The sequence below is a fragment of the Engraulis encrasicolus genome, chromosome 4 (assembly GCF_034702125.1).
Source record: "Engraulis encrasicolus isolate BLACKSEA-1 chromosome 4, IST_EnEncr_1.0, whole genome shotgun sequence".
Classification (NCBI taxonomy): domain Eukaryota; kingdom Metazoa; phylum Chordata; class Actinopteri; order Clupeiformes; family Engraulidae; genus Engraulis; species Engraulis encrasicolus.
Window position 1 is genome coordinate 1,175,197 of NC_085860.1, and position 14,701 is coordinate 1,189,897.

The 14,701-nt window shown below is 42.5% G+C and overlaps 1 protein-coding gene across 1 annotated transcript; it reads right to left on the reverse strand.

Annotated features, from left to right (window-relative positions):
• Window positions 1-8,519, reverse strand: LOC134447138 (acidic leucine-rich nuclear phosphoprotein 32 family member A-like). The gene is made up of 7 exons (XM_063196444.1): window positions 7,412-8,519; window positions 3,657-3,806; window positions 2,989-3,111; window positions 2,094-2,292; window positions 1,619-1,722; window positions 1,067-1,115; window positions 1-769 (listed from the first exon to the last, which is right to left on the reverse strand). The coding sequence occupies exons 1-7, from the start codon at window positions 7,463-7,465 to the stop codon at window positions 699-701; spliced, it is 750 nt and encodes a 249-aa protein (XP_063052514.1). The 5' UTR covers window positions 7,466-8,519; the 3' UTR covers window positions 1-698.
• Window positions 8,520-14,701: the final 6,182 nt, after the last annotated feature.

Here is a 14,701-nt window from a genome sequence, read left to right on the forward strand (position 1 = left end):
TGGGACTCACACCATTCCAAAAGGAGACTTTATTATAGTTCAACATTACAGCTGGATAATGAAAAAAAAAGTCTACCATTATCAAAAAAGCATAGAAAAAGATTTGGTCACTATTTACAAAGAGCCCACATAGACTAGCGGAGCAAGGGGTGGGGAGGGTGATTGGGGGGGCTCTGATAATGGCAGACAGGGGAGAGGGACAGACGGACGGGAAACACACACACACGGAAACACACACACACGTCCCTGGGGTGAGGCAGACCAGACACACACCATCCAACAGTAAAATAGTTTCTTCTGTAAAACAGCCCCACTCGACAGCACCCGTATGGGGAGGGGAGGGGGAAATCGAACTATGACATCTTTACAAAAAAAGCAGTAGTCATCAAAATACTTGGACATGCACTCAGAAAAGCCTTTGGGTACAAGTGTTTGCCTGTGGTAAAAACACCCGCCTGTTGCATCCATCCACACACACATTCTCTTTTCACTCACATCCACACACACACAGTTCAGTACAGGAGCTCCTCCATTCATGCCGTCTTGCCTGTGAGGACAGCTTAAAGGGAAATCACCCACCCCCCCTCCCCCCACACAATTTATACACCCGTTTAGAAAAACACACATCGTTCGTTCGGTCGGTCGGCCATTTTAAAAAGAGCAGGTAGGTAGGTAGGTAGGTGGAGGCGGTCAGCAGATCAGTCGTCGTCGTCATCGTCCTCATCATCGTCTTCAGGGTCTCGTTTCCTCTTCTGTCCCCGTTCCTCATCTGAAGCAAACGCACGTTTACACATTTATTACAAACAAACACGTGCAACCATTTCATTTTACACCCATACATACATTACTGAAGCAATCACATCATTCAATGTACACTCATATCGCAGTAATCTCTGTCACACACACACACACACACACACACACACACACACACACACACACACACACACACACACACACACACACACACACACACACACACACACACACACACACACACACACACACACACGTTTGCGGAATGAAAAGCCTTGTGAACAGCTCCAGTAAATCACAATACACTTACCGTCCTCTTCCTCCTCCTCGCCTTCATTCAGGTCATCTTCCTCCTCCTCCTGTCAACACACAAGTGACATTTTACAGCACATCTCCAGCTCATATTCACATACACACACATTCCATGTTATGGCACTTGTACCAACAGCAGTTTACCATTACTCTGTGTGTCACTCTCTCTCGCGCTCACACAGGTATAGCATTACCGCACAAAAAAACAGTGCAGTGTTACACCATATTTCAAGTCTAGTTGAAGATGGTTTAACACGGCGCACTGTTCGTGGGAGAGTATTCCAAGAACATGGTTAAAGGATAAACTCTGCTAAGTTAACCTACAGGAGGTGGTAAACCCTCTAATAGATAGTACTGCAGATGTCATTTAGTTAAGGAAATTGAGGACTCCTGGCTCTTCTATTAGATCATTTACTACTACCTCAAGTTTAACTTAACCTGGCTTACTACTGAGCCAGGTTTTTGGAATACTCCCTGTGTGTGTGTGTGTGTGTGTGTGTGTGTGTGTGTGTGTGTGTGTGTGTGTGTGTGTGTGCTTGCGCACGCCTACCTCTCCACTCAAGTCATCCTCTTCCTCTCCCTCTTCATCCTCCTCCTCTTCTACATCTTCATCGTCATCATCCTCCTCTCCTGGAGCTGCGTCTTCATCGTAGTCTGCACACAAGCCAATGACATCAAGCAGCATGCATTTTACTATGACAGTCATCACACTTCCTACACAACAGACCTCCTTTTGGTGGTGCGTACACACACAGCAGAGGTACTGCTAATGTCAGATGCATTACCGTCTTGGTTTTTAGGGGAAGGGAGACCATTTTTAAATTCTTCATTTCAACCTTCCAATGAAGTTTACACAATTTGGATTCAAATAATCTCTCTCTCACGCGCACACACACACACACTTTGGCGCAATATGGGCAATATGGCCAATGTCGGATGCAACATTTTCCATCACTGTTGAAGACGACACAATGCACACACAAAGTACGCTACTGGCAAATGTGAGATCTTAGGCGAAGACCCACCATCTTCATCTTCATCGTCGTCGTCATCCAGCCCTGCGTAGCCCTCCGCATCTGAGTCGGGCGCCTCCTTATCATCCTTGTCGTAGCCATCCAGGTAGGTGAGCTGGGGGAGGAGCTTGAAGACGTTCTCCCGGTAGTCGTTCAGGTTGGTCACCTCGCAGTTGAACAGGTCTAAACTCTTTAGAGTCTCCAGCTTTTTCTGTTGAGGTGGGGAGGGAAAAAATAACATTATCACATATGTTCGTACATCAATCTGAGAGCATGTGAAAAGGTCTAAACACTTAAGACTCCTGCTTTTTTTTCCTCCGGAATTTTTAGGATTTACTACCGTCAAATGTTTTTTTTTTATTTATTTTTTTCCACTAACAAAGCAAAGTGAGGGGTAACGTAATGCAATATTTTTCCAAAACACAATAACACATTTCCTCACAATGTTTTGGGCACTGAGGGCAGTATGTGTGTGCACACACTCAGGTACTACTCACTGCATAAAAAACAAATTCACCCAAGTAAGGCTATTTTGAAGAGATAGGCACCTGACGAACAAAGCTTACAATCAACCCATCCATCCATTTATTCATAATGAGGACAAGTCTAAACCTTTTAGCCTCTCTAGGTTATTCTGCAAGGTGAGGAAAACCAAATATTTAGGGAATCTGTATATCTAGCAATTTGTCGCCTCCGTTCATGTGAATAGGTTTAAGCTTATTAGCCACTCCTACATTGTAAAGCTGTCCTCTCTTCTTTTTTCTTTAAAGACCATACCATAAGACACTCATCATAGACATGTGAAGAGCTCAACTACAATCCCCCTACACACACACACACACACACACACACACACACACACACACACACACACACACACACACACACGGTAGGTTTTAATTCTCACCAGAGGATCGATGGTGCTGAGGTCTTTAATCTTGTTGCCGCTGAGGTTGAGGTGTGTGAGGCTGGGGCATTTCTCCGACAGGACCTCCAGACCGCCTGAGATACGGTTGTCACTCAGCTCAAGCTGCAACAACAGACAGTGGGCACACTTGATTAATCCTGAAGGAAATTAGGCACGCAGTGTAGGATGGTGGCCAGAGTAGGTATTGCAACTATGCAGCTCATTGAAACTGTGCTGCCTCTTAGTCTTGCATGAATATTTACTAAATAATGAAGTAATATTTACCAGTATGACCAAAGCACAGTATGTTTGGCAGCTAAAATATCTATTTGTGGACATTCAAAATGGCGAACATGGAGAAGAGCCACCTTTTCATGTATGAAAAGTGCAAATTTTCCAATCAAAATGAATACTCAGAATTTGATGATGGTGGTAAATATATGAAAAAGTAACATTTGTGAATGGCCAGCATGAATTCTGGAAAGAAAGTGCTAAAAAGCATTACACAGTGCACCTTTAAGGTGTCCAGCAGCACATACAGTACAAAATACACATTCCACAGTTCAAGACCTCACCAAAGTGCCATTTACTTCTATTAACTCTAAATAGACATTCTCTTCATGTGTCCCCCTAAAAGGGACATCGGAACTCCTGTGCCGCATACAAACCTTTTTGAGTTTATTTAATTTGGGCAGATTTGAGACGGACGTCAAGCCAACGTTGATCGTGCTCAGGAACTCCAGCTCTTCAAACTCATCTGTGAGGCCCTCGATTTTGCCCTCGTTCGACCGGCAGTTATCCAGCACAAGCTCTTTGACCTGACACACAAAACAGCAGCACATACAGTGAGCAGCGGTCCTCTGAATAGCAGGCGAGCAGGCTGCCCAGACATCAGCATCCACACGTCATAGTGCGTCAGGGAAATGCTCACTCCTTCAGTAATATTGTTGACTGCATAGGATGCAAGTTAGATTATATTGCTCCCATCCTGGTGCAGTATGAGCAGCATTAGTGGCGTCAACAATAATCGATTAGGCAATGAATCACAATGCGGGGCAGGACAACTCAATAATCGAATCGGCCAATGTCATTATCGATTCGACAGCATACTTTTTCAAGTTTCAATTACTTCCGTGGGCATTTCAGGGGCAAATGAACTTCACATAAAATTAAAGCACTTCAAAACATTGAAAGTTGCAGGACTGAAACACACAAAAGCCAATAAAAGATTGCTTGCATTGCCTCATGACTGATGAAAAACAATTGTCCTTGCTTTCAGTAGAAATGCAATGCATCATAGAATCGGACAGAATCGAATCATTACCTCCCAAATCGTATGGGGCAGTGCCAATGCACACCAGAGCAAGTGGACATTTGGGGTTGAGACTCAGTACACTGGCCTATGGCACCTGCTGAGGGAGTTCCGGAGGTCAAAGGGCAGCGTGTGATGTCAGGGGTCAGAGGTCAAATGGGGCGGATTTGCTCTCAAATGCATGTCATCTTTAGGCCTCAGGTCTATTACTACAGACTGGAGATGGTGGCCAGGGTCGGACCAGGCAATCACACTGGAGTAGAGTAGACTTTATTGTGTCCCGGGGGGAAATTTGTCACTAAGGAATTTGGTGAAACTCAACCTCAGTGGTTATTGCGGTGTTAAGTCTCACCAAGGATTCCCAACAGCACACTGCTAGTGCGCATCTGCTTAAGTACAAAAAAAGCCTTTATTGTGGTGGGCATTGCAAAGAAGTGTGTTTACTTCAGAGCCTATGAATGGGTAAATTTGCCTTGGGCTTAGCAAATGTGTCTAGACGTCAATTTTATCACAGATAGATAGGCTGTGTGAATTCGTCTCTCCACTACAATGTGTGTGAAAGGGGAAGAGCCTGCACCTACTATGCACACTCATTTAACTGCAAGGAAAGGGTGTGAAATACATGAAGAACAAAGGAGAGTATGTCGTAAGCCACAAGACAAAATGAATGTGTTTAAGTTGTAGATCATGTCAGGCAAAAAAGTATGTTAAGCAACAAAAAGTGTTAACAGATAGACAGCATTTTTAAACGGATGCCTTCTCTTTTATCTACATATTTGTAATGCAATTTTTACTTATCCAGATGCAGATTCACCCCCATGGAGTAAGCCATTCCACGCACTCTATATTTCATAACTGCAGCGTCCTATACCACATGTCTCAATTGAGTCGTTACTTCACCATGAGCCTGGGGACAGTTTTGTGTACCAACCTCCCTTGCAATAAAATCTATTGTCTCATCATTCTAAGATTTTAATGCAGTTCTTTTCTGTGGGACATATCAAATACGGCGACACTTCTGTGTACAACACGTGTTATATTTAACTAGGTCCGGGTTTTGCGTTATTAAAATGATCCATTATGTCTCCACAATTGTGTTTAAAAACGTTTATGGAATAAACACTGCTTGCTCAAAGCCGAAATAAACGTGCGTCTTTCCGGCAAGGTGACATGTTCGTCATGTGCCACTGATGCAATGCAGCCTGCACGAGCTCAGAGCTCTAGAACTCAACACACACTGCGCGCACCACACAGCACGGAACAGCAGACATTACAGCGACGCAGCATTTCACCTGCGACGGCCGCTCGCCACTTCCAAGATTTTCTCTTTTTTCCTCTTTTTAAATACGCTTCTTAGATATTGCGAATTTTGTCCAAGGGCTACTGTAGCAGCGATTTTGGTGGATGGGGAAAGGGCTTCCATAGACCACTCGTTAATTTTGAAAGCCATACAGACGGCGCGTTTATGTGGTTCGCGGAAGACACAAAGGTGATTGCTATCGCCACAATGTTCAGAATCAGATGGCGTTACATTCTTCCATAAATAGTTTATGTCGAAGACATTGTAACCGCGCCTTAATTCAATGTACGGTACATACAAACCAAAATGGCCGACGACGTGTATATCCTCCAGTATCCATGAGGTTTAAGTAAATACAATCTAAGCATTTCTAAAACGTTGCTTTGCAATCCAAACTTCGTGAACATCGCACTAGGGACACTGGGTTTAAAGCGCAGCCCAAAGCAACGCCGAGCCATTGTGTAACAAAGGGCAGCAAAGCAACGCCGGTTAAATACACTGCGTAAACTAATATCCTAATGTATAGTTTTTCATACAAATCCGCGGTCACCAATCAAGACGCACCTTATTTCTTACCATCGAAATGGTCTCACTTACTATATCAATCGATCACTAAAATGGCGGTTTCGTACGTTGCAATGCTGCTAAAACACGAAAAGATTGCATGGCATGCTGTACTTTTTCATTTCGCAGTATGGACATCCCCGTTGTTATTGAACCACGAAAGAGCCCATGCTGCCTGTTTTTGTCCAGGCTGCAACTCATACGCGAGGGACGAACCCGGAATAAAACTCCTTGCCTGAACACTACATTTTCACCCATTCGAAGGGCTAGACGGCGGCGGGCTGGCTGCCTACCGGAGGTAAATGGGTAGAGTAGATCACAACGTAGGGCTGTGTCAAATTCTTGGGATTTTGTTGCGAAGTTATTCTCATTTAAACAATATCGAAGGTTGCCTCTTTCAAATTGCTAGTGGCTCCACCAAAATTGCTAAAGGAAAAGTTAGGTTTTGTGTCCACAAGGGAATAACTTAAATTGAACACAAGGGTTCCGTGCACAGACTTCAGTGGTTCCGTGTCACATCATCCCTCTCAACAGTTGCAGTTTCTTTTTCAAAGAGGATTGCCCATAGATTGCTCCAAAGATAGAACTACATACTTTACAGCGCAATTTCGTTTGTACTAGTGTCACACTTTTGGGCTAGCGGTGCACTTCGCCACGAGTGTTCGAGGGTTAACTTATCTTACAAGTTAGCCATTGAGCTAAACGGACTCGCTAACGTTAGCGGGCTTGGCTAGAGCCCTATGCCATTCAACGTTCATTCAACGTGCAGACCAAATGTAACATTACATTAGGCCTTTGAAAAAGAGGCACCTTTGTCCAATGTAAGTGCAATGTATGAAATGGCTGAACTCTGGCAACAGACCAGTCCGAAGGGTTGAGAAATGACCAGAACGTTACGGTTCATGCAGTTGTGTGTGCTAAATGAAAAGGGCGCGCACGAGATTAAAGTTACAAACATGGCTCCACACGAATACCCTTGTTTACTTCAACTAACATTAGAGCTCCCCATTGCAACAGACGCACAACCCACCGCGATAATTTTAAGTTTCTTTGATAATGAGATCAACAGGCTTGTCAGATAACGTGTTTGGTCTAAGACAAAACAGTGGACACATTAAATACAGCAACATTTAAAGTTCGTTCAAGAATGCCACATCAACTTCATTAAAGAGTGCGTCCACATCAAGGGCATAATAACTACACATTACTTTTAAATCAAAATCAAAACAGTGTAAAGTTTAGCTTACATCAGACGGTGTCCGATTTCGCAATTCTAGATGAATTCTTTTCTTCATATCCATTTTGGCTTCGATCAAGAAACACAAGACCACCACTTTGACATGCAAAGCCCTGTTCAGTTCAGGATACCGCCTCTCAGACACAATTCACATACTACCCTGCTCACCGCGGGAGGCGGGACCGGACGCATGATGGCCATGTCCCTCAACCATTCAACAGAGCGGAATCTGCACACAGAGGATTTGCAGCCGCCCAACCCCCATATTGAACCAATCCTTTACCCAAGGCGGGGCTCGCAAATGGGTTAGGTTGAGGAAGGAAAGCGTGTGATATGAAGTTGTCGAGTGCGGTCATTATTTATTAAAACCTAGCATCACTGTAAGTATTTTCCTTTTAGGTTGTAGGGACGGGAGAATACAAGTGCAGTGGAAAGATCATCTTGTTGGCATATCTGAGCCATGCGTGAAGCGTGTTTCAATCACAACTTGGAAATTACTTGTGACCAGTAGGCAAACTGACAACAAGGTTGCAAAAATGTTTACACAACTTATCATCAGCACCTCTCCGATCGGTTCACATCTCGCATTATACCAAAATAACAAACATAGGCCACCCCATAAATGTGGTTGCCTGTTCAGTAATGCAGACGTCTTGCATGGTGTTTGGCTAGGGTGGTGATGGTAAGCAATGTTAAATGAGACTAAAAAAAAAAAAAACATTGAACAAAAATATCCAAAAGAAGCTTAAACAAGATGTTGCCTCTCCTGACTGACGTGCGAAACACGTTGATGGCAATCTACAAGGCGAATGTTTGGTCTTCCTGCGCTCGGAGTTACACCCTGTCACCATAACGTTGAATTACATTGAATCGAATGTGTGTTGTTGATCGCGACGAGGAGATTTTCCAGCCTGACACCGTTTTTCCTCCTTGTAGACTGACACCGACTTTTTGACAAATGAAACGAGAAACCACCTCATCCAAACCATGACATCAAACCTCACCACCAATAAAAACATCGTTCGTCCCCCAGCTTCCATTGCCAACTAAAACGTCCCAGCTAAAATGGAGAAGATCCATCACCTGACCTTATTACGAAGGCGCCATTTTGTAAAGTCGATACGCATTTTAAATTAAACACATTTAACAAACGTTAAATGTATTGAATAAATGAATAAACATTACCCATCATTCAGGCCACTGATGTGCACTCCGCTGCCAATATAGCAGGCACGGACACTGAGAAGCGACATTGCTTGACACGACACCTTGGGTTATGTAACCACCCGCTGGTGTTCTGGCTCAAAGACCGCATAGCAAAACTTTAGTCGCTCGCTTCATTGTTTCAAATTGGTCTGTGAATGTCGAAACAAAGTAGCCACGGCAGTAGAACACCTCCTTCGACTGTTGTTGTACAGCGATTCCAGCCCGCACGAGTAGGTTTACAGAGAGCCATTGTGCGGTGCTCGAACGTGCCGAGGAGCCTTTTCCGCAGGGTGTGTTTCGCTGGCTGCATACTACCGAAAACATTTGCTGCACAGTGCACACTGTGCTGACTGTTGCAGCTGTCTGCTGCCTACAATCGGCGAGTTGCGTCCTTGATTTGCGCAGGTTTAATGTATAGCGCAGAGCGTGTGCAGTGTGTCAAGAACGTGTGCGTTTCAGCTGAACTCCCCGTGTGTTTAAAATAAGCAATCAGCTATTTATTAGTCGAAGTTCATCCTAAATGATCTAGCAAGAGTTACACACCAACACAAAATGAAGTAGGCCTATGTATGACTACTTACACTGATTTCTTATTTTAAAAGAAAAAACACAACTGGAGTGTTTAATTAGCCTTCTGATGAATGGAGAACAGCCTATTTAATACCGAACTATTGGATTCAATGTGTGACCATAACACGTCTACCAAATATCCTGGCGCATAGGCCTCATCATTATCGAAACTATGAAAGGATTTCTGTCCTCCGCTTAGATCGCAGGACAGTACGCCACCTTGTGGTCAAATTATGAACTCCAAAGAGGTGATATTATCCTTTGGCTCTATAGTCTTTCTTTGATCATATTACAGAATAAAGATAATATATTGAGTGTGAAAAATGATTTATCTGAAGTAGGTCAAACATGTAGGCCTAATTTTAAAGAGTGCTTGTGTGTCATTTGTGTGTTATTACTGAATTTGTTCTCTGTTCCAATGTAATAGGCTAGGTCCTGGCATTGGTGTGGGATTTATTTATTTTTTAACTGAAGTGTACAGACCTCAGACTGAATGGCTGTGATTACCTTAGCCAGTTTGACAATGAGGATGTCAGCCTACAAGTACAAGTTGGCGAGTTGGTAAGGTCTTACTGTTTTGATCCAAGGCTTTATCCCAGGGGTGGAGAACCTTTTTCATTCGAGGGTAAAACTCACTTGTTTACCACCACACATGCTTGACACCATCTAAAGCTAATTTGTTTATCTTGGTCTCAAGAGAGATGAACAGACCAAGGATGTGGATCACTGGAACCATGTCGTGTGATCGGAAGAGACCAAGATAAACAAATATACTTTAGATGTTGTCAAGCATGTGTGGTGGTAAACAAGTGAGTTTTACAAAAAAAAGTGTATCCTATCAAAAGCCAAGCATGGTAGTGGGACTGACATGGTTTGGGGATGCATGGATGCTGTCAACATTGGTAATCTGAAATACACCTAAAAGAAACATGCATGTCTACATGCACTGTGACTACTGAAGCAGATCATGATATTCTCCATGGATTGCATTCAAATCTCACACCAATCTAAGATGCAGACTCAAAATGTAAAAGTTCAATGCAAAGAAAGGTTGAAACGCACACTGATGACCTCCCTTTTCATCCCTTTTTATTTCGTTTCATTTCGAGACGATTCGAGCAAACACAGCCCCTTCTCTACCGGATTTTCATCTGGGGTGTACTCACTTTTGTGAGTACATGTTCAAACATTAATGGCTGTATTTTGTTTTTTTCTGAGTGAACAAGAAATGTAAGTGGTTAAATATGTTGTTAAAAGGTCACTAATCATTGTGTCAAAGTGAAATTTCTGTAATGCTTTCCTATGAAAAGATATACTCACATATCTGCAAAAACTGTGAGGGGTGTACTCACTTTCGTGATATACTATACATACTGTATATATACAGTACAGGCCAAAAGTATGGACTCAACTTCTCATTTAATTAACTCTCTTTATTTTTGTGGCTATTTACAGAACTTAGTACATTTTCAGGGAGGGCATAAAAACTGTCAATGAACACATGTATAATGTTTCGCGTAACAAAAGCAATGAAAATATCTAAAAAATAAAAACAATTATTTAAAATATATTTGAAAAAATGCCAAACAGTGACGTCAACACAGCAAAACTGAGGGCCTCACATGTTTCAACAAACTTGTTTTTCTGTCTATTTTCAAGTAAAAATACCCAGTCAGTCGAGTCAATTTTAATTGATACAAGCAATACAAGAGAGATTTTCTTGGTCTGATAATGAGTCACTTGGTCAGCATAGCTGGTTATCTAGGTGAAACAGTGATAAAAAAAGTAAAAGTAAGCGTGAAAAACCCTGCCACAGATATATATCAGATCAAGAAAATGTCTGTAAAATGCTTGTACTGGCAAGTGTTTAGGTCTAAAAATTATAGTTCTACAATTCTAGTGAGTTATTGGAGGACTTTAATGTTCAATTAGGATTGACATGACTGACTGGGCATTTTTATTTGAAAATAGACAAAAATAAGCTTATTGAAATGTGTGGGACCATCAGTTGTGCCGTGTTGATGTCAGGTGGATAGACAGCTGACATTGCTGTTGGACGACAGTTAGAATTATATTTTTTGGTAAGCACTAATTCTCCATGTGTTCAGTCACAGTTTTGATGCCCTGCATGAAAATACACAATGAAAATCCACGAAAATAAAGAGAATGCATGAATGAGAAGGTGTGTCCATACTTTTGGCCTGTATTGTATATGAATTGTATGCCCCCCCACCACCCCTCCCCCAGTGGCAAGCCTGCTTGATGGTCATGCACCCAGTGGGACACAGAGTTGTCAGGGACAGCTGCTCTGCTCTGACGTGTGTGTGTGTGTGTGTGTGTGTGTGTGTGTGTGTGTGTGTGTGTGTGTGTGTGTGTGTGTGTGTGTGTGTGTGTGTGTGTGTGTGTGTGTGTGTGTGTGTGTGTGTGTGTGTGTTAGAGAGAGGGGAGTGTGTGTGTGTGTTAGAGAGAGTGGATAGAGAGAGAGAGAGAGAGAGAGAGAGAGAGTGATGCACATGAAGGAAGAGAGACAGAGAGACCTGTGACAGGAGGAAGATTCTGGATACAGACACAGGATCAGAAAAGTGTCACCTTAAACTATCTGAGGACGGAAAACACCAATTCTGCAGGTAAAAAAAGACTTGTTGTGTTGGGTTGTGCAGAATGATTGATGTTTCTGAGGATGGCTTTGATGGTGGGCCACATATTTCAACCATTGACCAGATTTATCATAGTGGATGTGGAGTTAAGTTTGGCTCCTTTGTTTTCAAAATAATGCAAATTTGAGCCAATGATACAGTACTTCAAACCAAGTAAAAGGGGCATTTACACAGCCTGGCCTAAACAGTTGCTATCAAAAATATTGTCACACACTAATATGTTAGCTTTGATTACACCACATATTTGGTGTTGCATTGTTTCAATAAGCTTCTGCCATGTCTGGATTTATGTCCATCTAGCATTGCATTAAGTTTCCACCAAGATCTTGTATTAATTAATAATTAAAAAAATATAAATTTTGTGCTTGTTTGAGAGTTTGACTTATCTGTTAGACTATGTAGTGTAGGGATGTCAAACTCAGGCCCGGGGGCCAAATTTGGCCCTTGAAGCCATTTTATTCGGCTGGCGAGATCATTTAAAATATCTATTACAGTTGGCCCACATACACCTTAATGTAGCGCAACATGACTGCCGCTGCACATCCCGTGACACAGCAAATTTCATGTTCAAGACACATTTGAACTAACAAATATGACGGGAAAGAGTGTGTGTACACATGCACTTCATCTTCATAGTTAAATTTCACACACAATTTTAGTCCATTTTTAAAAATAAATGTTGAGTTCGGCCCGCGACTTCGTTCCAGATTTTGATTTTGGCCCTCAGTCAATTTGAGTTTGACACCCCTGATGTACAGTAATGCAAACAAGCAATATGCTTTCATGGAAATGAGTTTGATCAGGTATATGCACGCCTGTTGTGTCACACACTTGTCTGCGCTGCCTCTGTTTTTGTTTTTCTGTGCTTGTCTTTGTTAATACTCTCATCTTTTACTGTGTTTCTTTATGATGATCCCTTTGCCTGCTTTTCTGTGCTGCTCGTTATTTCTGCTTGTCTATGTCACTCTGTCCATCTCTGTGCTACCTTTATGAATGTTTATGTTTCAATGTTCTGATTGTGTCTGTGCTTTTGCATGGTTGTCATCACTTCTCTGTGCTTTGTGCGGCTGATGGCTGCGTATGGTTGGATTGAGTATGCTGTGTTGCTGATTGTGAGTTGCAACGTGTCCGATTGCATATGTTTTTGGGGGTGTGATTTTGTGTGATACTTCCTTGCATCTCTTCCTGTATTGATTACTTTTACTGTTTTACATTACATTGCATTTGGCAGACGCGTTTTTAACTAAAGTGACTTACAATCGATGACATAATCATAGCCAACAACACTTGCAGATACAAAGCACAAAGGAAATGTCAAGTAGGGTTCGTTTTTTTCACTTAAAAGTACATTTAGCACAGGGTTAAGTAGAGTGCATACACACACACATACAGCATGCCATAGAGTCTACCCCGGGACCGGGCTAGGTCAAGCATTAGTGCAGTAAATCGTCATGAAGGAGAAGAGTTTTTCCTTACTTCTTGAAAGTTGAGAGATACAGTATGTCTGGTCTTGCTCCCTCTGGGAGTTTGTTTCCACCATTGAGGGACAATGACCGAGAACAGTCTTGACTGGGAATGCTTAGAACAAGCAGGTGGCACGGCCAGACGGTTTGTGTTGGAGGTGGCCAAAGAATGTATGGTGTAAACACTAGCACATGATATTAATCAGGTACATCGCTCTATAGTAAATGTAGACCAGTTACTCAGTGAAGTTACTGTGCTGGAAGGAAACTATGGCAGGTGTTGTTTTTTACTTCTATGTTTTATACTTTAGTCACACCTGGACATGGCCATTGAGGGTTTTGTGTCAACATGTTAAAATTCTAATTTCAAACACATCACCTCATGGTAGACTAGATAATATCTTACTCCACCCCCTATCAGCATGGTCTCTCTGATCAAACAATTGAAACCTCTGCCTAGTATGTGCTCATGCCTTAGATCATGTGGCGATTGTGCCTTTGCTGAGGATGTTGCTCTAAGATCATGGAATGCCTTTTCTGTTGATCTTTGGATTGCACCCTCTATGCGGACTGATTTAAAAGACAGCTGAAGACCGCATGTATGTAGGCTATTGCTTCATTTCTCTATTGGTGTGTTTTCATGTCTTTGTATTAGTATGCATTTAGTATGACTCCTTTACTTATGTTTAGGGTACTTGTACAGCACAGTTATTTTACTGAAATTACTTACTGTACTGTGTGTGATTCCATGTGCTGGGATGTTACAGTGTCAGTGCCACTGGTCCATGTGCTACTGTATGAGTGTGGACACTCATAGTCAAGTTTCTCTCAAGTCACTCTATTTTACTTACTTACTTACCCTATAGGCCTACTTTACTCACTTGCCCTACTTCACTTACTTGCTGTGTGTGGTTCCGTGTTCTGGGCGAGTGCTGCAGCTCCATGTGCTATGAGGGTTGACAAAGTTAAGTCTACTGAACTTATTGACTGTGTTACAGGAGTCTCCTGAGTTTCAGGACTGTGAGTGTTGTTGCTCTATGTGCTATGAGTATGGATGAAGTTAGTCTACTTAACTGACTTACTGTGTGTGGTTCTATGTTCTGGGATGTTGCAGTACTGTCAGTACCTGTGCTATGAGTGTTCTGGGTTGGTACTATGAGTGTACGAGTACTATGGGTGAGGATTTAATGTGTGCAATCCAATGTTCTGGGATTTTACAAGAGTGTGAGTGCTAGTTCTCCATGTGCTATGAGTATGGACAAAGTTTCTCTACGTAATTTACTCACTGTGTGTGTGGTATGGAACAGGAGTGTGAGTATCACTGCTCCTTGTGCTATGAATGTGGGCTGTGTGGTTCAATGTTCTGGGAGGTCCTTGTGCTATGTGCAACACCTATGTGCCATG

Coding starts and splice junctions, on each gene's coding strand:
- LOC134447138 (XM_063196444.1), bottom strand. CDS start 7,465: ATGGATATGAAGAAAAGAATTCATCTAGAATTGCGAAATCGGACACCG. Junction 2,293..2,988: donor TCAGCACCATCGATCCTCTG/GTGAGAATTAAA, acceptor CCACCTCAACAG/AAAAAGCTGGAGACTCTAAA. Junction 1,723..2,093: donor CGACGATGAAGATGAAGATG/GTGGGTCTTCGC, acceptor GCTTGTGTGCAG/ACTACGATGAAGACGCAGCT.